General features: G+C 33.1%; 2 protein-coding genes and 1 pseudogene across 2 annotated transcripts; 1 reads left to right on the top strand and 2 right to left on the bottom strand.

The window, feature by feature from the left end:
* Positions 1-2,043: 2,043 nt before the first annotated feature.
* Positions 2,044-3,139, top strand: LOC123203464 (annotated as a pseudogene).
* Positions 3,140-13,331: 10,192 nt separating this feature from the next.
* Positions 13,332-14,996, bottom strand: LOC123203227 (disease resistance-like protein DSC1). The gene is made up of 2 exons (XM_044619502.1): positions 14,048-14,996; positions 13,332-13,931 (listed from the first exon to the last, which is right to left on the bottom strand). The coding sequence occupies exons 1-2, from the start codon at positions 14,963-14,965 to the stop codon at positions 13,332-13,334; spliced, it is 1,518 nt and encodes a 505-aa protein (XP_044475437.1). The 5' UTR covers positions 14,966-14,996.
* A 66-nt stretch (positions 14,997-15,062) lies between these two features.
* On the bottom strand, positions 15,063-20,343 carry LOC123203226 (disease resistance protein RPV1-like). The gene is made up of 4 exons (XM_044619500.1): positions 19,739-20,343; positions 18,147-19,215; positions 17,662-17,961; positions 15,063-17,569 (listed from the first exon to the last, which is right to left on the bottom strand). The coding sequence occupies exons 1-4, from the start codon at positions 20,221-20,223 to the stop codon at positions 15,242-15,244; spliced, it is 4,182 nt and encodes a 1,393-aa protein (XP_044475435.1). The 5' UTR covers positions 20,224-20,343; the 3' UTR covers positions 15,063-15,241.
* Positions 20,344-23,802: the final 3,459 nt, after the last annotated feature.

Below are 23,802 nucleotides of genomic sequence, written 5' to 3'. Positions count from 1 at the left end.
TAAGGTTTTTTTAAGGGGGAGGAAGTTGTTACAGTCCACATTTATAGTTCACAAACATTCCCTCAAATGCAGACATGCAAGACAAAATATTCTTTTTATAAGACTTAGTCTCTCATATGTAAATAAAGTGTGAGGAAGTTGCACATTCGTCTCACCAACTCTCTTAGTTTTGCTGAAGACTAGAATTATTCCACAAAGCAAATTAATTATCTTCAAATTAGTTTCGGTACAGACATGGTCATGTAGGATTGTAGGACTTGTGATATTTTAATTTATCCTATTTTGTAACGTTGGCTTGCATGTATATACAAGGATGCAAGACCAGTGAATAAAGGCATGCTATTCCATTCCAATTAATTTACTTACAACAGACATAACTATTGCAGTTCCTTTCTCCACAATAGATATAATTACTACATTTTCTTTTTCTATTCCAGAATAGCTCATCGACAATTTGTTAGAGTCGCAAGGAGAGGTCGAGGTCGAGGCCATGGATTCGATAGTGATCATAATAGGGAACCTTTAAGAAAGACATGTGAACAACATACCTTTTTAATTCATGATGATCACTACCGTTAAAATACGCCACAAAATGGCCCTTTGAGCTCTTGTAATACTTCTTTCTTCAAACTCATCAATTGTCTTTGCATAGTTGTTACACCAAAGAGACTATAAAAGTGTGATTTTTAGAGAAAAGTAAAGTCAAAGAAAATGAAGCTAAGTTCTTCTATAAAATTTGGAGTGTGACCAAAAATACCCATAAGTTTCTATGCCCTAAAAGAGTGCATATATCTTTAAGCTCCAACTACTTCTAGAGGCAAGTTGAGCCGCAGTTGGAGCTTCATGTGAAGCTACTTATCAAAGAAAACAAAACCTCTCCTATACCTTCATTAAGTGAGGGAGAAAAAAAAGACATTGCAAATGATCAAACAAAGTGAATCGATCATATTAAATATGTAAAACCTTAAATTTTGTACTAGACTACTATGATTTGGTTATAAGTCATCGTTACTCGAAGAATTCATTGATCACTTCCCATTTTTTTTTTCTTCTTCAACAAAATAATAATAATAATAATAATGTAAAACAAATGTACAAGTCTACAGTCTAAAAGTCTCAAAACCAAATCCTAGAGATCCATCTAAAGAGAAAAAACCCAACCCAACTGAGAATCGAAGTCTCAAATGAGATTCTCAAGTGGGTTGTGCCCAATTCAGAAAGAAATACAATTGTCAAGTTCTGGAGTTGGTGGATAATAGTATTGGTAGGCTGTGATCCACATCTTAATTTATTTGTCAATCCTTTCGGTTTGGTTTTATGGTCTTATTCTTCTAATCTTTCAATAATCTATTTGGTTTCAAAGCAACATTAGAGTACCACAATGCTTACAAAGTTTAATAGACCTAGGATAGGATTCAAGACATAGACAATCGGCGCTGGGTTTTCTCATGGAAAGTTTTAGGGTAATTTAGTTTGCAAGTTTGGGATCTTCCATATGTGGACAATTTATATGATTTCAAATAACTTATACATTAGCATCAGAAATTACCAAAATCAATCTTAAGGTGTCATTGTACATTTTGTTGATATTTTTTAATCCTTTTCCCTTTTCATCTATAGTGAATTTTAGGCCTTTTACAGAAAGTATAAGTGTCTAATCTATCTTTGCTTTTTCTGCCAAATGTATAGGCATTTCTGGGTGAATAGAAAACTTCTACATGTTTTTCGTTAAATATAATGCAATATGGTGAGATGTTAGATGACTTTCCTATGTAGTGGAATGAAGAAGTCAAATGGTTTTGTGTTCACAAGCCTTATATCTTATCATGGATTAGAGAATTTTTTGTCACATTTACAGCATTCTACCCTGCTTAGAGTAGACTGAAATATTCATTTGATTGAAAGAGTGAAGATCCTCATATAACATTGGTATTGACAATGTTGTTTAATGTAACAACTTACTGGTTGCTATTGTCTTGATTTTCCATCTGAAGTTCTTGTTTTGTGGTTTTCAACTGTTAACATTTTTATAAGCATTGTCCAATGTCCTCTGTTGTACAAGTTGACTCGGTGGTTTGTAGAAATAACTGTTTGTTTTGCATTTTGCGTCATCATTTTCTACTATTTATGCTAACAAACTTCAATGCATTCCCTATATTTTCTCAGAGACGTAAAGGTGATCCACTTCGAGTATACATGGATCTTGAAGGTGGTAGAAAGCGTTCAGGTCTTGAGGATATATTTATTGTTTATCATGCTAAAGAGATGATGTGCAGTCAACGTATGCTGGTGCGCTCTTTCACAATGGTCGAAATTATCAGGTCTCATCTTACAAGGACATAGTGTTAGCTAAAATTATTTGCTTCTTTTGAAGTTTCCACGGATTTTTTCAGCAAATTATACCGTTAGCTTTTTTCCTTTTTCTGAAGGATACACTTGTTTATTGGTCTTCGTCACGCTGTCTTCCTCAAAGAAATCGACTGGCCAAAAATCTCCTGAGCTTGCTGCCTCACCATTCGTTTGGCAAGTGCTTGAACAATGTTGGTGGCCCAGACATGGCTCTTTCTATCTATCCTGACTGCAACAATGATGCCTGCGTCAAGCCAAGATGGTGGGATCATTTACATTGTGCCATGTCTCACTACAAATTTGTACTAGCTGTCGAGAACACCATGACAGAGAGTTATGTGACAGAGAAACTATTTTACGTTCTAGATTTCTGGTTCAATTCCCATCTATTTCGGAGCCCCAAACGTTTGGGATTTTGTCCCACCACACACTCAATAATAGATGGAACTAAATTCAGATCCTTAGAATCATTAGCTTCTTATGTCAAGGGCCAACCTAATGACCCTGTGGCCTATGCAGGGTACCATGCTTGGAGGAGATGTGGTGTCTTGGGTAACTATGGAAAGATTCGTGCAGTAAGCCTCAGATGCATCGCCTTGCTGGCTGTGTGAGGCTGTTATCAGAAAAGGTGGGAGAAATGCAAGAGCTAAGTGGAATTTTGCCTATTTTTAGTTTGTTTGGGTTTGCTTCTGATGGTAGAATGATTGTTGGTGGAAGGTGTACACAGGCTGGATTGAAAGGATGTACACAGAAAAGGTTAAAAAGAATACAAGTGGTTCTTTTACATTGAGAGAATGCCAGCATTAGCCTAGAACTAACATTTTCATATAAATTGTTGAAATTGTATATCTTCAAAGGGTGAAAACAGGAGGGAATTGACTATTGTACGAAAATGATAATGTTAGTTCTTGGAAATTACACGATCGATAGTATGTTCGAAGCTTACAATATTAAATGGTCAATCAAATGCAGGATTCTTTAGAAACATGATGATTTTGATCCCAAATGAAAAGTTTATTCAGATTAGCTTACTTTGCAAATTGCATAGACTTTCTTACGATTTAAGGCAAGACTTCGAAAACACAGCATCAAATAAATAAAAATCCAAAGATACTAATATTATCAAAATTTCCCTACTTTTTGCCATGGTTTGGTGCTTTGGATCTTGATGGTCTTCAACTCTGGATGTCTATTTTGAAGATCATTCATTGTAGCCATCTCTATTGTCTGTTCATCGAAATTACCATGAATCCACGTAAATTAGCTTAGTTCCTTCGTAGTAGAGTTTAAAATCAATGACAGAAATAATAAATTACATGTAAGGGGCAAAATTACAGTGTTTGTTCAGTGAACGAGGAACACTAAAATATAAAACATTACAGAGTACATTACATAAAGTTCCAAAGAAACAATAATTTTAAATGATGAAATCTTATATTTATAGGTCTGCTCTTGAATCCAGTGATGAGATATATCCATTTTTTGAGAGCTTTAATCTGTTTTTTTCAGGGCTTCTTCTTCGTCTTCAACAGGTTTCTTTTTCTGTCAACCTGAAAGATGAAAGTATTATTTGTTAGAAAATTCTTAATTTTGGTTTTAAAAAATTGGATAATTGAGTAGTTTAATGATCATTTATAGATAGATTTGTAATACTCCTATGGAGCTTTATGTTTTTGGGATTATTGATGAAGTCTAATAACTTATTATATATTGGTTAGGTCTATTCTTCAAAATTATAACAATTTTATTAATCGAAAACCGTCATTCAAAGAAATTTCAGGGAAAGAAGACCTGTTACTCTAATGTAGATAATTTTGACAATGTTACAAATTCAGATTGCAAAACATATCAAATATTTCTATACTCCATAATTTATTAAATCAATATTTTATAACTTTTGTATAAATTATGCAAATTAAAATTGCATAATTATATTTTTTTCATGTAAATCAAATCTTACATGTGGCATCTAAGCTATACAAATTTTACCTTAGCTGAAATTCTTCAAACCTGCCCAATAGAATGGGCGTTCCTCCAAGCTTTCTTGTTTTGCTTGGAAGGAGCTCATTTCTATTCCTGTTCTACTTTTCGTAAATCGTCACACTTAAAATACCCTCGTTCCTCCTTGGAATGACCTAATTATTCTTGGAACAACTACAAGGATTCTGGAATAAGCAACAACAAAATCTTTGAAATGATTGTTTTGCTTCTTACGAAACATAAAACGACAGTTCTGTGCTTGAAATGACCATTTTCTTCTATTTTGTTGACAAAAATATATGTTGGCCCATAATGAAAAGCCTATTAATTGATATTGGAACTTTTAAGTTAATACATTTTCAAGTATGAGCTACCATTATTTAATAATCAGCATGCAATATAAGTTAAATGGACAGATTTGAGTATCTATACAAAATCGTCAATTTACACATTAACCTAAATCTTCTTGTGTTATTTCCCCACATTAACCTAAATAACATTTTCCCCCAATCAATAATTCTATTATCAAATTCATCCATTATATTAATGCGAACAACATTGACCTTTGCTTCAATTTTATAAAAATAAAAATAAAAGCATCCAAATAATAGACATAATACAAGTCCTTAAGCACACAGCCAAATGCAAGTGCATATTAAGCTTGAATTCAAATATGCTTTCTTTGTTTAGAGCAGAGATTAGTACCTCAGCAGGTTCCTTTCTCATATAATTTGAATTCTTTAGTTTTCCTCCATCTTCATCATAAAATTATGCAGCAACATACATTATCTTTTGCCCCATCATTGTTTCTAGCCAACAAAATCTTGAGGAAATTCATCCAAATCAGAATCATTTGCACTTGGGTTGAAATCATCTAGACATGGATTATACTCTTCCACTTCTTCCTCATGTTGAACTCCATCCAATCCAGAACTTCTCACATCCAAATTGATGATTGAGCAAAACAACAAAGGTATATCAATAATCATGATCAAACAATTGATATATGAAATAAATCAAACCAACTCACATATTTGTTTACATGTTGTCCTTACTAAAAGAACTCGTTGATTAATTCCCGTTTTCTTCTTCTTCTTCTTCAACAAAATAATAATAATAATAAAATATGTAAAATAGATCTTGACAGTATCAAAAGCAAAACCCAGAGATCTATTTGTAGAGAAAAAAAGTCTCAAACTATCATGCAATTAAAGCCCTTAAATACCGCCGCAATAACTTTAATGTTTTCCTTCACATTCTTATTCCTCTTCTTCTCAAGCTTCCTCGAATTCCCTTTTGTTCAGTACTCAATTCATGAACAATAGCACGTTGATTCGGGCTTTCCTCTTGTTACTTCCACGCCAGAGCCTTTCACCAACGTGTTAAGCGTGTTCAAAATATGAGATTCTCAAGTGGGTTGTGCCCAATTTAGAGATGTTGATGGGAAATGTGATGGATTGAAATGTTAGCAAACTAGAATATTGAAGTTGTAGTTCATTTACTGTTTTTGGTTAAGCATTTTGTATTTGATTAAGTCACTTTAGTTGGAGTAAGTAATATGTGTGGCTTACCTTAAACTAAGGAACTTTTGCATATAAAGTATGGTCATTGGTATGGCTTCTTTGTACTTGTCTTCTTGTATAAGTATCCTTAATTAATGAAGAAAAAATACTTCCGAAAATTTATCTTTCTTCAGCTCTCTTTCTTTCATCTTTAAGCTAAAAACTTGCTCCCCTGTTTTTCTGAATCTTGCTGTCACCTTGCTGCCCAGCTTTCTGGAAACTTGCTGAAATCTTGCATATTCAAAATTCAGTAAGGTATGTTTTCAGTCTGCTTTAAATTGAACATGGTATTAGAGCTTTGAGATCTGAAAAGGTGTATAAACTTGACCAAAAAAATAATAAATCAGTCTTAAAAAACCATTTACTCAGTTATTGCTCCATAGCATCCTTGTCTTCTTCTATGTCACCACCAATATACAATGGTGAGAACTATCACATATGGGCAGTAAAAATGAAGGCATTCTTGAGGGGTTTAGGATTGTGGCAGTATGTTGAGGAGGAGAAACAACCTTCTCCATTGGGGCCAAATCCAACTTTGAACCAAATTAGAATGCATGAAGAAGAGATGACCAAGAGTCCTAGAACCTTGTCTATGATCCATCAAGCAGTAACTGATGCTGTTTTCACAAAAATTGTCTCATGTGAAACAGCCAAAGAAGCTTGGGACAGGTTGAAGGAAGACTCTTTAGGAAATGAGAGGTCAAGACAAATGAATGTCTTGAACCTAAGGAGAGAGTTTGAAGTACTGAAGATGAAGGAAGCTGAAACAGTTAAAGAATATGCAGACCGAGTGCTCAAAGTGGTGAATCAAATTAGGCTAATGGGAGAGACCCTTTCTGATCAAAGAGTTGTGGAAAAAATACTTGTCACTGTTCCAGAGAGATATGAAGCTAAGATCTCTTCACTAGAAGACTCCAAAGACTTCTCTGAACTCACTTTATCTGAGGTGTTGAATGCCTTGAAAGCTCAAGACCAAAGAAGGGCATTAAGGCAGGAAGATTCAACTGAGCAAGCCTTGAGTATGAGAGTTCAAGATAAAAGCTGGAGTGATTATGGGAACAAGAAACAATCTTTTGACAGAAGAGATGAAAAAAGAGATAAGAACAAGTCACAAATTGACAAGAAAGGAAAGCTTACTTTGTGTCCTTACTGTAAAAGAAAAGGTCATTCTCCAAACAATTGCTGGTTTAGGCCAAATGTAAGATGTAGGCTGTGTAATCAGCAAGGACACATTGATAAAGTGTGTAGAAACAAGCCATCAAGCCAAGGTCAGAATACTCAGCAAGCTCAAATTGCTGAAAATCAAGAAGTCTCAAATGAAAGTTTGTTTGTGGCTTCATGTCATGTTTTACAGAAAAATCAAGTACCTACAGCCTGGTTTATTGACAGTGGCTGTTCAAGCCATATGACACATGATGCTTCACTTTTCACCAATCTTGACTTTGCTTTCTGCTCCAAAGTCAGAATAGGAAATAGAGATTTGCTAGAGGTCAAAGGCAAATGATCAGTCCTAGTCAAGACACCAAAAGGTACCAAACTCATACATGATGTACTTTATGTTCCAAATATAAGTCATAATTTGTTGAGTGTTGGTCAAATGATGCAAAATGGATATTCTCTCAACTTTGAGAATCATACATGCTTTATTTTTGATAAGAATGGTCTTGAGGTCATGTCAGTGGGTATGAAAGACAATAATTTTGCTATCAAATGGCAATTTCCAGAAGCTAATTCAACAAACACAGTTGTTGATGAATCAAAATTGTGGCATAGTAGACTAGGACACTTCAATTTTTCTGCTTTGAAAAGTATGCATGATGATAAACTAGTTCTGAATTTACCTGCCATAATTGACCCCAAAAAGTTGTGTGAAGTATGTCAATTTGGGAAGTAAGCTAGGCTGCCTTTTACAAAAAGCAATTGGAGAGCAAATGAAAAACTTCAACTGCTGCATTCTGATTTGTGTGGTCCTATAGATACCTTATCATTGAATGAAAACAAATACATGCTAATCTTCATTGATGACCTAACTAGATATTGTTGGGGTTACTTTCTCAAGCTTAAAAGTGAAGTCCTAGACACTTTCAAAAGATTCAAATTAGAAGTGGAAAAATAATCAGCAACAAAAATTAAAATTCTGAGAACTGACAATGGAGGTGAGTACACCTCTCATGCATTAGCTGATTATTGTAGAAATGAAGGAATTATCCATCAACTTACCACTCCTTAGACCTCTCAACAAAATGGGGTTAGTGAAAGGAAGAATAGATCAATAATGGAAATGGCAAGATGCTTGTTATTTGAAAAAAGGCTGCCAAAAAGGTTTTGGGCAAAAGTTGTCAATACTGCCATATACCTACTGAATATGCTGCCTTCCAAAGTATTAGATAATGCTACTCCTTTTGAAAAATGACATGGAAGAAAAGCATCAGTGGATAATCTAAAAACCTTTGGTTGTATCTGCTATGTCCTTGTTCCACAAGAGAAAAGATCAAAACTGGATTCCAAGGCTGACATTAGAATTTTTATTGGCTATAGTTCAGTCTCAAAAGGGTACAGAATATTCCTTCCTCAAACTTCAAGTGTTGTGGTTAGTAGAAATGTTAAATTTGATGAGGCAAAGTCTTGGAACTGGGAAAATAATTTAGATGACCATTCTTAGCCCATAACTTCTTCAAAATCAATTTCCAAGGCTGAAAGTTTATTGCATGAAAGCAACAATGATGAGTTAGTTCCTGCTTCAAGAATGAGGTCACTTGATGACATTTATAGGAGGTGTAATTTAGCTCTGAAAGAACCAGAGAACTTTGAAGAAGCATCCTTAAATAATGAATGGTTAAATGCCATGAAGGAGGAATTGAATATGATCACAAAAAATGGAACCTGGAGCTTAGTGGAAAAACCTGTAGGCCACAAACCAATTGGAGTTAAATGGATTTTCAGAACAAAACTGAAACCTGATGGTTCAGTCAACAAACTCAAGGCCAAATTGGTGGTTAAAGGGTATATGCAGTAACCTGGGACTGATTTCTCTGAAACCTTTGCTTCTATAGCAAGGTATGACACAATTAGGCTTTTAATAGCCTTATCCGCTAAAGTTGGCTGGAAGATACATCATTTTGATGTCAAATCAGCCTTCTTGAATGGAATTCTGGATAATGAAATTTATGTTCATCAACCTGAAGGCTTTGTAATTCCAGGAAAAGAAGAATGTGTTTATAGGTTACACAAGGCTCTTTATGGGCTTAAGCAAGCTCCTAAGGCTTGGTATAGTAGAATACATGGTCACTTAATAAGCCTAGGATTTGTATGCAATCAAAGTGAACCTACCTTGTACATCAAGAGACAAAATGTAGTTAAACTTATTGTATCCTTGTATGTTGATGACTTATTGGTGACAGGAGGAGATGTTGCTCAATTGTTGGAATTTAAACTCAGCATGGAAAAGGAATTTGAGATGTCTGATCTTGGCCTGATGAAGTACTTTCTTGGCCTAGAAATTCTCCAACTTCCTGATGGAATTTTCATTTTGCAAGAAAGATATGCCAAAGACTTATTGAGCAGGTTCCATATGACAAATTGTAAGTCAGCTTCCACTCCACTTGCTGTCAATATAAAGCCTATGAAAAATGATGGAGCTGAAAAAGTAGATGCCACTCAATATAGAAGATTAGTGGGATGTTTGCTTTACTTATGCTCTAGCAGACTTGATTTAATGTTTGCCACCTTTTTACTTTCCAGATTTATGCAAGAACCAAACATCTTCCACTGGTCAATTGCCAAAAGAATTTTAAGGTATGTCAAAGGCACCTATGACTATGGCTTGTGGTTCTTTTGTCAACAAAAGGATGAGCTGATAGGGTTCTCAGATAGTGATTGGGTAGGATGCCAAGATGACTATAAAAGCACATTTGGATATTGCTTCTGCTTTGGAGGAGCTATGTTTTGCTGGAATTCAAGAAAACAGGAGGTTGTTGCTCAATTCACAGCTGAATCAGAGTATATAGCTGCTGCTAATGTTGTAAACCAAGCTGTTTGGTTGAAGAAACTACTAACAGATTTGGACTGCCATTTCTCTAAGAGTGTTACTATTTATGTTGACAATAAATCAGCCATCTCAATAGCTAAGAATCTCATTCAACATGGAAGAACCAAACATATAAGTATAAAGTTTCATGCAATCCGGGAGGCTGAAAAGTCAGGAGAAATAACTTTAAAGCACTGCAACTCCACTGATCAAGTTGCTGATATTCTAACCAAGCCTCTTGCTAAATCTCAATTTGAAAAATTGAGACACTTGCTTGGTGTAACAACTTCAATTTCTAAGGAGGAGTGTTAGCAAACTAGAATATTGAAGTTGTAGTTCATTTACTGTTTTTGGTTAAGCATTTTGTATTTGATTAAGTCACTTTAGTTGGAGTCTGTAATATGTGTGGCTTACCTTAAACTAAGGAACTTTTGCATATAAAGTATGGTCATTGGTATGGCTTCTTTGTACTTGTCTTCTTGTATAAGTATCCTTAATTAATGAAGAAAAAATACTTCCGAAAATTTATCTTTCTTCAGCTCTCTTTCTTTCATCTTTAAGCTAAAAACTTGCTCCCCTGTTTTTCTGAATCTTGCTGTAACCTTGCTGCCTAGCTTTCTGGAAACTTGCTGAAATCTTGCATATTCAAAATTCAGTAAGGTATGTTTTCAGTCTGCTTTAAATTGAACATGAAAATGGAGCATGTTATTGTTTTGGTTAAAGGGTGGATTTGGATTCCTGATAATTTGGATAATTTGTGTTCTTGTCGATATGGGTTGAGTTGTTTGTGGACTAAATCTTCGGTTCTTGCTGATAAACTTGACACCTTGTTGTTTGGCACCACCACACCTCTGCTTCAGTTATCCATTCTTCATTATTATCTTAAAAATTTTAATGCATTTTGTGCTTTTTTGCAAATTATGAGGTTAGTGATTCAGTGATTAGAACTGGTTCAGCTTGGTTGACTAATGATATTGTATTGTTGAAATCTTTGGGATGAGATTTGAATTGTAGCCATGAAGTTTTGATCTGTTACATGCTTATATCATGAAATCTCAAACATTCTTTTATGGATTTAGGGGATAATGTATGCGGTAATAACATGATTTAGGTGGTTGATTTTTCCTTGGTGATTTGGCCAAATTCTGGAGTTGGTGGATAATAGTATTGGCAGGATTTGATCCACATCTTAATTTATTTGTTAATCCTTTCAGTTTGGTTTTATGGTCTTATTCCTCTAATCTTGCGTCAATCTATTTGGTTTCAAAGCAAGATTAGAGTAGCACAATGCTTACAAAGTTTAATAGACCTAGGATAGGATTCAAAGCATTGACAATCAGCACTGGTTTTTCTCATGAAAGGTTTTAGGGTAATTTAGTTTGCAAGTTCGGGATCTTTATGTAGAAAATTTATATTTTTTCAAATAATTTATACATTAGCATAAAAAATTACTAAAGTCAATCTTAAGGTGTCATTGTACATTTTGTTAATTCTTTTTATCTTTTTATCTTTTCATCTATAGTGAATTTTGGGTCTTTTATAGAAATATAGATGTCTAATCTATCTTTGTTTCTTGGGCCATATAAATAGGCATTTTTGAGTGAATAGAAAACTTCTACATGTTTTTTGTTAGATAAAATGCAATATGGTGAGATGTTAGATGACTTTCTTATGAAGTGGGATGAAGAAGTCAAATGGTATTGTGTTCACAAGCCTTGTATCTTATCATGTATTAGAGAATTTTCTATCACTTTTACAGCATTCTAAAATGCTTAGAGTAGACTGAAATATTCATTTGATTGAAAGAGTTAAGATCCTCGTATAACATTGGTATTGACAATGTTGTTTAATGTAACAACTGGTTACTATCGTTATGATGTTCCATCTAAAGTACTTGTTTTGTGGTTTTCAACTGTTAATATTTTTATAAGCATTGTCCTACATCCTCTGTCATACAATTTGACCTGGTGGCTTGTTCAAAGAAATGTTTGTTTTGTGTTTCGTGTCATCATTATCTACCATTTATGCTAGCAAACTTTAATGCATTCCTTATATGTTTTTAGATACCCAAAGGCGATCCGCTTCGAGTATACATAGATTAAACTCTTCCACTTCCGAAATTTTAATACATATTCAATTTCCACCTCGTCATCTCTAGATAACTATATAAATATTGATGGTCATCTTTTTGCAAAAAGAATACCGAAATTTGATCTTACTTATAAACAAAACATTAACGGAACAACGGTGATAGGCACCTGAAGCAATTCCAGCAGCAACCTTCCCTTGTAAACGACACTCAATGCTGTCAAGCTTTTAGTTCTGTTATATAAAGACAGTTTCACGGCAATAATATTCTCTACTCCTTACTGCTCTCATCATCATGCCACAATCTAATCACAAGTCATAACAAAAATTAACAATACAAAATCAATAATATAACATTCCAAATCAACTAAGAAAAAAAGAGATATTCTTCTTCATTAACTGGAAGTGCATCACAAAGTCAAATCACCAATTTTAGTAATTACATGAACTCATGATCTGTTTCTTCTTACAAAATGGAAAAAATACCCAGAAACGGCAATAAGCAAAGTAACTGAACTCTAGGCTTTCAAGAGGTCTAGTCTCTCCCCTTGTACTCCTGCCTTTCCTTAATTCTGCTTGCTCCCTCCTCCAGGACTAACACCTCTCCTTTTGTGTTTGTTTCCAACAACCAGCTTTCAACTTTGATTGCCACTCCTCTCCAGCATTTTTGATCGCCAATATAATTCCTCCAGGTGTGCCTTCATTTGGGCTCTCTTCCTCTTGCGTGATACATAAATTCCAGACCTAACATCTCCCCATAATTCTGCCACTTGCTTTAACTGCAAGACCCTAGGTGTACCCTTCATTTGGTATCTCTTCCACTTGCGTGATACATAAATTCTAGATATAACATTTCCCCTCCTATCAAGAGGCACCTTATCCTCAAGGTGGAATTGTGGGAAAGCTTGTTTGAAGAGAGTGTATTGCACCCATGAATTCTTAAATTCTGGGAAATTTTTCCAGGAAACAGAAACCTCCAGCTCACCATTGTCAGTATACCTGTGCTTGAGCACTTCCCTCGGCAGAAGCTCCATTTCACTTTCAGTCATGCAGTCCGGTAAAGGTTGGCTGACCATGGAAGGCCACGATTGTCTTTTGAGTTGCAACAATATGGTTGGTGAAAGAGACAAAAAAAAATATATTCTTTAAAGATCGAGTTCATGATTCTACTAATAATAACACTAATCATAAATTGCAGATTTGAATTCTGAGAATTCCAAATTATATGAACAAATATAGAAATGATAACACAGACCAGAAGAAAACCATTCAGAAATCAGTCATAAGCATGAAAATAGTATAGACATAGAGAAAGCATTACATAATTATATACAGTTAAGAAGGCGTATATATATAAGTTGTGCAATTACATACCTTGAGCTGGATTCGCCCTTATAGAAATTTGAAGATTTAAATCCATCTTCTTCACCATGGATGGAATATCCTGATCTTTTCATAGTTTCCTCCAACTCTTCAGTGAACAATAAACAAACCCCACACTTCTTTATATTTTTTATCCAATTTGTCTCTGTAAATTCTAAACTATCTAAGGGATGGAAAGAGATAACGGCTTCCGTATCACAAGCGAATTTAAAATCTTCTGTCCCAAATATCTCCCATATAATGTGGTCATATATCACTAATACATGATCTGACTTAATACACTTGGTCAAAAGATACGTCTGTTCGCTAGACATTCTGTCCACATCAGGGCGACTCAGTCGCAACGTAGAACCAACACCAAAGAAATTACACTCATCACAATTATCTTCAACTTCAACAATGAAACAAAAGGCAAGACCCAGAACCTTCTCATTGAATGAACCTTGTGGTAACTTAATAACTGATCCACTACTTTGAATGTTAAACCATTCCGGAATGTCACTTCCAGGGTAACAAATTTCAACTTCTCGCTGGGGAGTTACCTAATACATTACAGAAAACTGGTTATTACTAAAATTAGGGATTTAACATCATTTTTTTTTACTTCAGATCAGAAAAAGAAATTGAAATCATGTGCAAATGAGAGATAAAATGATACCTTATATGCGAAATGGTTAATTTTACTTGAGTACGTATCCAATATAGAATCACTCAAAATGTTTCTGATTGCGTCCCAACCCAGGCTGACACAATTGAACAAGCTCAGTGTCCTTCTATCAGGTCCTGGAGTTATTAGATTTGTAAAACCTGATAATTCTTTCAGCAATTTGCAACCATCTGCTAGAAGTTCTTTTATATTGCGTGGAAGCTTTGGTAAGGATTGAAGCCTATCACAAAACCTTATGTTAAGGCTTTGTAACTTGGAAAGGTTCATGATGTTTGTCGGGATGCTCTCAAAATTGTTTCCTTCCAATTCTAGATCTACGAGTAAGGGCAGATTGTCAATATTATTGGGTAACTCTGTAATACTACAGTAATTCAACTCTAATCTCTTTAAAAATTGCAAAGGTGATAGAACAGCCATAACTGAAGGCAGCTCTTTAACAGTAATTCCACTAGCTTCAATTGCTTCCAAGCTCTCTAACTTTCCCAAATCATCAGGCAATCTTTCAAGTTTTGAACAACCCGACATACAAAGATATTTCAGAGATTTCAACTTATCAATGGTGTTTGGAAGACTTTCAAGGCTTGAACAATTTCTAAGACTGAATCTTATCAGAGATGATACTTTCCCAATCGATGAAGACAATTTTTCTACTGCAGTTCCATCTAAATACAACTCTAAGATCTCAGGTAGAAACTCTGGCACCATCTTTAGATTTGATAAACCAGAGAGATCAAGCTGTCGAAGAGATGTCAAATTACAAAGGCTGCTTGGAAGACTTTCAAGGCTTGAACAATTACTAAGACTTAATCTTATCAGAAATGATACTTTCCCAATCGATGAAGACAATTCTTTTACTGCAGTTCCATCTAAATACAACTCTAGGATCTCAGGTGGGAACTCTGGAACCATCTTTAGATTTGACAAACCAGAGAGATCAAGCTTTTGAAGAGATGTCAAATTACAAAGGTTGCTTGGAAGACATTCAAGGCTTGAACAATTTCTAAGACTTAATCTTATCAGAGATGATACTTTCCCATCGATGAAGACAATTCTTTTACGGCAGTTCCATCTAAATACAACTCTAGGATCTCGGGTGGGAACTCTGGAACCATCTTTAGATTTGACAAACCAGAGAGATCAAGCTGTCGAAGAGATGGCAAATTACAAAGGCTGCTTGGAAGACTTTCAAGGCTTGAATACTTTCCCAATCGATGAAGACAATTCTTTTACTGCAGTTCCATCTAAACACAACTCTACAATCTTAGGTGGGAACTCTGGAATCATCTTTAGATTTGACGAACCAGAGAGATCAAGCTTTCGAAGAGATCTCAAATTGCAAAGGCTGCTTGGAAGACTTTCAAGGCTTAAACAATTTCTAAGACTTAATCTTAGCAGAGATGATACTTTCTCAATCGATGAAGACAATTCTTTTATTGCAGTTCCATCTAAGCACAACTCTAGGATCTTAGGTGGGAACTCTGGAACCATCTTTAGATTTGACAAACCAGAGAGATCAAGCTGTCGAAGAGATGTCAAATTACAAAGGCTGCTTGGAAGACTTTCAAGGCTTGAACAATTTCTAAGACTTAATCTTATCAGAGATGATACTTTCCCAATCGATGAAGACAATTCTTTTACTGCAGTTCCATCTAAATACAACTCTACGATCTCAGGTGGAAACTCTGGAACCATCTTTAGATTTGACGAACCAGAGAGATCAAGCTCTTGAAGAGATGTCAATTTACAAAGGCTGCTTGGAAGACTTTCAAGGCTTGAACAATTTCTAAGACTTAATCTTATCAAAGATGATACTTTCCCAATCGATGAAGACAATTCTTTTACTGCAGTTCCATCTAAACATAACTCTGGGATCTCAGGTGGGAACTCTGGAACCATCTTTAGATTTGACGAACCAGAGAGATCAAGCTCTCGAAGAGATGTCAATTTACAAAGGCTACTTGGAAGACTTTTAAGGCTTAAACAATTTCTAAGACTTAATATTATCAGAGATGATACTTTCCCAATCGATGAAGACAATTCTTTTACTGCAGTTCCATCTAAATACAACTCTAGGATCTCAGGTGGGAACTCTGAAACCATCTTTAGATTTGAAGAACCAGAGAGATCAAGCTTTCGAAGAGATGTCAAATTACAAAGGCTGCTTGGAAGACTTTCAAGGCTTGAACAATTTCTAAGACTTAATCTTTTCAGAGATGATACTTTCCCAATCGATGAAGACAATTCTTTTACTGCAGTTCCATCTAAATACAACTCTAGGATCTCAGGTGGGAACTCTGGAACCATCTTTAGATTTGACGAACCAGAGAGATCAAGCTTTTGAAGAGATGTCAATTTACAAAGGCTGCTTGTAAGACTTTCAAGGCTTAAACAATTTCTAAGACTTAATCTTATCAGAGATGATACTTTCCCAATCAATGAAGACAATTCGTTTATTGCAGTTCCATCTAAATACAACTCTAAGATCTCAGGTGGGAACTCTGAAACCATCTTTAGATTTGACGAACCAGAGAGATTAAGCTCTTGAAGAGATGTCAAATTACAAAGGCTGCTTGGAAGACTTTCAAGGCTTAAACAATTTCTAAGACTTAATATTATCAGAGATGATACTTTCCCAATCGATGAAGACAATTCTTTTACTGCAGTTCCATCTAAATACAACTCTAGGATCTTAGGTGGGAACTCTGGAACCATCTTTAGATTTGACGAATCAGAGAGATCAAGCTCTTGAAGAGATGTCAATTTACAAAGGCTGCTTGGAAGACTTTCAAGGCTTGAACAATTTCTAAGACTTAATCTTATCAGAGATGATACTTTCCCAATCGATGAAGACAATTCTTTTATTCCAGTTTCATCTAAATCCAACTCTGGGATCTTAGGTGGGAACTCTGGAACCATCTTTAGATTTGACGAACCAAAGAGATAAAGCTCTTGAAGAGATGTCAAATTGCAAAGGCTGCTTGGAAGACTTTCAAGGCTTGAACAATATTTAAGATTTAATCTTATCAGAGATGATACTTTCCCAATCGATGAAGACAATTCTTTTATTGCAGTTCCATGTAAATCCAACTCTTGGATCTCGGGTGGGAACTCTGGAACCATCTTTAGATTGAACAAACCAGAGAGATCAAGCTTTCGAAGAGATGTCAAATTACAAAGGCTGCTTGGAAGACTTTCAAGGCTTAAGCAGTTCTTAAGATTCAGTTCAACTAGTCTGGATGGGCTTTCTATGGAAGACGATAAGGTTTTTATTCCAGTTCCTTCCAAACACAATCTTTCCATATTACCTAATATCCTTGGACCAATGTTGAGATTAGAGCAGCCAGAGAGAAAAACATCTCTTAAAGACCTTGATTGAATGCTAATTGGAAGATTGACAAGGCTTTGGCAACTACTTAGAATCAACCGCTCTAGATTTGAAGCCTTTGAAAGGTCTGGGACTTCAAGTAGATGTCTTGAGCGATCTAGGTCAATGTATTTTAAACGAGGAAGATTCTGTATCAGGAAAAAGAAATGACCAATACAATTAAAAAAATCTAATATTTAAAATTTATGAAAGAGAATTTTCAAATGAAATCAACATATACCTTGATGCCCGTCCACAGTTGTTTAAGATTACTGCTTTGCATCTTAAGTACAACAAGGTTATCAAGATCAAATTTCAAAGGCAACGATGGGAAGGGGTAATAATTCCAACAGAGGCATTCTAACTCCGAGAAATCAAATTCAATGTTGTCAAAACCATGAACTCTATTATTGCATCCCCAATATAAGTTATTTACTATAAGGAGTCTTAGATTAGCCATCTTTGAGAAAGCATGAGGATTTAAGTGGATCTCTTTTATTTCAGCCATTTCAAAGAGCATACCTCTCACTTTGTCAGTTCCCTACAATTAAAATCAAAAGATAAGTTTACAGCAAAATAACATGATATACCTCTAAACCCGAAACCAATTACTTCATGAACTATTCTATAGGGAAAAATGAAAAAGATACACTACTAGTTCAAATATTTAAATATATCCCATATACTATAACATATAAATTGAAAGTTAATGTCATGTATATTTACCAGAATTTTTTTCAATACACGATCTACATCTTCATGATGCCACAATCGACTGCGTTGGCCAAGATTAGTGACTGGCTCTTGTCGGACAATTTTCCAACCCATCTCTTGAATCAAATCATGCATTTCTATTGTGGTAAATGGAATAGATATAAGAGCTTTATCAACAAGAACACGTACTCGATTATGTGAACTAAATGTACTAACTAGATATTTATCCCATCCTTTAAAGAAGCATGCAATATCTAAAAATAAAGTCTTCTCTATATCAGATAATCCATCATAACTGATCTTAAGCACCTTTTGGATACCCTCATCCGGAGAATTTTGGAAATCTTCCAGTGCACTATCCCATACAAGTTTTTCTCTACCAAGGAGATGGTTACCTAAAACTTCGAGAGCTAAAGGCAAACCTTTTGCATAACTTATAACTTTTTCTGAAAGCTTCAAGTAAACTTCATCAATTGGATGGTTTTGTTTGAAGGCATGTTGTTTAAAAAGTCTAAGAGATTCGTCACTACCTAATCCTCCGACCTCATATATGGTAGAATCATCCAATCCACAAATTTTTAGCACTTGTTTATCCCTTGTGGTTATAATGATTTGACTTCCAGAACCCAAGTCTTCAGGATCTTCAATTAATTCTTTTATTTGTTTCGAATCTGTCACATCATCAAAAACAGTAAGAACTTTTTTACATCCAAGCCTTTTTTTTGTGGATGTGTGTCTTATATCAAGGTTTTTATCCCCTAATATTGCATAAAGAAATTCTTTTTGCAAACGACGCAGATGATTTATATTTGATGCTTCCCTAACATTTCGAGCAAAATATGAAGCTTCAAATTGACTTGAGATTTCATTGAAGACTGCTTCAGCAAGAGTCGTCTTGCCTATGCCACCCATACCCCAAAGTCCTACCTTGCATACTTTACTTGACTGATAAGATAATAAAGATTTAATTATCTGGATCTTCATTGCTACTCCAACCAAGTTCTTATTATTGCTATAAGACTTATCATTCAATCTCTCCAAAATACATTCAGTAATTGTGTCAACAAGTTTCGATTCAGGCCTACATTAGAAACAAAAAGGCAAAAACAACAATAACCTTATCAATAAATTAATGAAAAAGAAATAAAGACAAAGGCGGATTCCAAGAGCCCAATTTTGGTTTGGACTTTACAAGGAAAGCTTATGCATATATTAAATAAAACTTATAGAAATACAACTTTTTTCGTGAAACTGATAATAATTTGGTTATCAATTAAAAACGCTCCTTCCAACTTCAGATAATTTAGTTTTGTTATTGTATAAACACTCGTTCATTTTAATAAAGGTATAGCGTGAAATCTAAGGATAATTTGATTAACAAATAAATTAAGATAAATAATGTGGGGGAAGTTTGATTTATATAAGTTAAGCTATTTTCAAACAACTGAAATGGAATTTTGTTATAGGAACCAAAAAAGGTTCAATTGTATAGTTGGACTTATAGAAGTTGTATTTGAATTTTATCTTTCATAACTGAAAGAGATTTTCATACAGAAGAATTATCATAATAATAATAATAATATCAAAGCACAAAAAGCACCCACTTGATGGAATTTGAATCAAAGCCAGATAGATTGGCTGCTTCGGTCAAAGCATTCCTCCATCTCTGCAACATCTCTTTTTCCTTCATATATTTTACTTCATGCTGGCCAAGTGCATCTCCATAAGCCCCTGATTGCTTCCTTACAACTGATGGATCTACATGATAGAACACTGGAATCACAATCTGACCGCACATTCTCTTGCAATCGAGGATCTCTACAAGTTCTTGGAGGCACCATGTAGAAGAAGGATAATCTGTCGAGAATATGATGATTGAAATCTTTGATCCCCTAATCGCATTCAAAAGAGATGCTGATATCTCATCTCCTCTTTCAAGTTGATCATCGATGAAAGTAACAATCTTTCTCCCACACAAAGCTGCATTGAGGTGGCTGGTAAAATTGTCTCGAGTGTCCTTACCTCTGAAACTGAGGAAAACATCATACTTCACTTGAGAAGAAGAAGAAGAAGAAGAAGAAGAAGCCATCGCAGTTAATTGAAGCAACAAGACTATTTCTTCTCACAGAGTTACAAGTTTATTTGTACATTTTTTTCCTGGGTTCAATTTCTTTGCTTTTTCTCAGGAAATTAATAGAGTGACCGACATCCTCTCCCACCCGAAAGTCAAAGGGTTATATCTAAAAGACCAATTTAAATAACGAAATATTCTCGAAACTTCCCCCAACTCACTGGGGTCAATTGATATGTTTTAGTAGGATGATTACAATTTTGTTTAAAGCAGAATCTTAGATAGTATAAATAAAAATTTTTCATGCAAAATATAACCTTGTTAATGAAACAATAATATTATAAGATGAACTATTGTTGTATTTGTACTTTTTTATTTTTCAAAGTTATCATAATATCATATCATTTTAAATCAACAAAAGTTTAAAATAATATTTTAAATATTCAAATTATATAAAAAAAAATTTTTTTTATTTCTTTTTAACCTCACCCTTTCTTTCTCTTTTCCTATAATAAAAGTGTCTTTATTATATAATTATATATTAGAAGTAAACACAATTTTTGAAAATATTGTAGGTTTTTTTGAAATTTTTATGTGTTCTTAAAAAGTTCCGAAAAAATTTGGATAAATTTTTGAAGTATTTTATGCCCTCTTATAGTTTCAAAAATAATATTATACACCCAAAACTTAAACATAATGCAAAAACTTATGGGTATGAATGTCATATTACAACTGTTGAGACCATATAATAGTTTTAAAATATATAGGGATTTGAAAAAAAATTTAGAGGTTGATTTGTGAGTTTGTAAATCTTTTAAAGTATTAAATTATCATGTTTAACATGTTTGAGTCTGATATACAGAGTTTTTTTAATTTTTTGTTTTGAAATTAACGGATGGTAAAATTACTATTTTGCCATTACATCATTAGTTTTTTTTAATGGAATTTGATTTTAGATGAGAAAGTGTTATTATGCCAACTAGGGGTGAAATTAAAAGTGTTTGATAAGGAATGATATATTAAGTTATTCCCTACTTTAACCATTGAAAAATAATAGATTTCACTAGAAAATTGTTGAAAATAAGTGTTTATTATTTACTTTCAGTACGTGAGTTCACCACACATCTTTTCAAATTTAGAAATTAGATATAAACTTCTCCTAGTAATTTTTCTCTTTGCTTGTTTTCTATATTTATTTTGCAGGTAAGTTTACTTAGATAATGTGATACACATTTATTATTAGACCTTGAAGGGATTTCAAGGCTAAAAGCTAAAAGGATTTTGGCTTCAAAATTCAAGGAGAGATTGAACAACTGAATAGGATGTTTGGAGTATTTCAATTTTGAGCATAAACAACTGATAGTATGAGAGTTTTAAAAATTAGTTAAGTGAACAAAATGTTTTACACTTGTGTTAATTGACTTTAGTATGTAATTGGCAAAAAGTTGATTGCTTAGTTGATTATATTTGCTAGATTTGTCATTCCTATATAGTCCTAGAGGTACATACAAGTTCCCATGCTAGCAAATTTTCCACAAGTCTAGATTGAACAACTGTGTAGGATCTTACTTTCTCTCTTATTTATTTATTTACTTAACTTATTTCATCAAACTTGTATGCACAAGTAATTGATGATTGTTTACAATTTCAAAATTTTTAATTTAAAAGCTAATTTGACACCACTTGCAAATAAGCCCTTATAAGGAGCTATTATTAATGCAAATAAACCAAGGCATAATGCATAATTCCATTAAATTGACATAATAGAGAACGACAAGAATGAAGCATTAATTTATAGATTAACGATTATGTAATCAAGAGTCAAAACCATATTGTCAGTGTAAGATTGCAAAGCTCTAAATTGTAACAAGAAATATCATACAATAATTAAAATAGAATCCAACAATAATTGTTTGGCTTAATTTTTCTTGTATTCAATATTTTAATGGTAGTTCTAGCGTGACCAAACTCTTTAATAGTATGATCAAACAATAATTATATGTTAGAAAGATCTTTGATCCACAAAAAAATTTTTTTAGTTAATCCACTTTTTTCTTTGCCAAACTTACTTCAAGGATTCATCAAGAGTTCCTTATCAAACTCACTATAATATTTTTGGCATATTTTTAGTAAATGCTACAACGTTTTTTACAAACTTTGGTTCATCTGATTCATTAGTATCTTCACTCCCTCATTATTAGTAAGAGAGCGTTTAGTTCAAATCATTTTTTCTTATTAAAAATAAAAAATTATTATAAAGATAGATTATTTGAAAGATTATTAGATATAAATTATTATTATATTTAGTAAATTTAATATATATAAATAATTATTATATTTGGTTAACAATAATAAATCAATAATAATATATTATTTTACTTGAATATCTTCAAAAAGTTTTAAAAAGGGCAATGACAAAAACTACATGGGGAGAGGGAAATGAAAGTTTTAAAAAGTTTAATAGATAGCTACGTTATGATAATTTGGAAAGTATAAAATTCTAAAAGAGGAGGGGGAATTTTGCAGCAATAATTCTTCTAATGTTGCAAGGCCATTTGGTTTCAAAATTTTTAAGAATACTTTAGTATTATATTATTTATTATTTATATTATATTATTTGGTTTATCAATAATAAAATATTACGATAATTTTTTATTATTAAAAGTAATATAACAAATAATATAAGTAATAATCTGATTATTGTCTTCACTTTAAGTATTAAAATATTACTAAGATAATCTTAATTTTATTATAATTATATTATTATTTATTAATTTTTTAAAAATAAAAATAATTTTATTTTTAATTAATATAATAAATAAAATAAAAAATAATTTAGAATAATTATAATTATGTATTTAAATAAAATAATATATTAGTATTTTCTTATTACTTCTAATCAAATATAATAATTATTTTTACTTATTTAATTTATCAAATTTTATTAAATATAATAATAATTTATAATTAATAAATTTTAAAATAATTTATTTTTAAAATAAATTTTTAATTTTAATAATAAAATATTTTTCAATCTAACAGCCACAGCAAGAGTAATTGATACCTTTTGTAATGGAAACCAGCTCATACGGCCTGACCTAGATTGGTCAGAGTCATACTGACCTCTTTTATGATGTCAGTTGCTTTTGCAAGAGCACTTTGTTTTCATTTTCCGCCTCAACAAATGATGTCAGTGGTCAATTTCCAAAACAATCCTTTCTTTCTTGCTGTCACATTTGTTCACGTGGTAGGGGTCCACTTTAGTCAATTATTCCCTGCAAAATTCATTCATGTTCACATTCATTTAACTTTCTGCACACGTTAATATGTTTTTACGAAATTTCCGATAAAAACAAGTTAATTGTCCATAATTTAATGTAAAAAAGTAGCATTTAAAATCATCAATACAATATATTAAATTGTTAATTAAACCCCTCATAGGTTATCTATTATCTTACAAATTTAAATAGAAAAAAGGAAAAAAATAATTAAAAAATAATAAAAATATATATATAATTTTATGTATAAATATTAATATATTATTATATAATTAAATATTATTTTATTTTTAATTTATAATTATTTAATTATATAATA

This window comes from Mangifera indica, chromosome 19 (assembly GCF_011075055.1).
Source record: "Mangifera indica cultivar Alphonso chromosome 19, CATAS_Mindica_2.1, whole genome shotgun sequence".
Lineage (NCBI taxonomy): Eukaryota > Viridiplantae > Streptophyta > Magnoliopsida > Sapindales > Anacardiaceae > Mangifera > Mangifera indica.
Note: the sequence above shows the minus strand (reverse complement) of the source record. Positions and strands in the feature narration are given on the sequence as shown.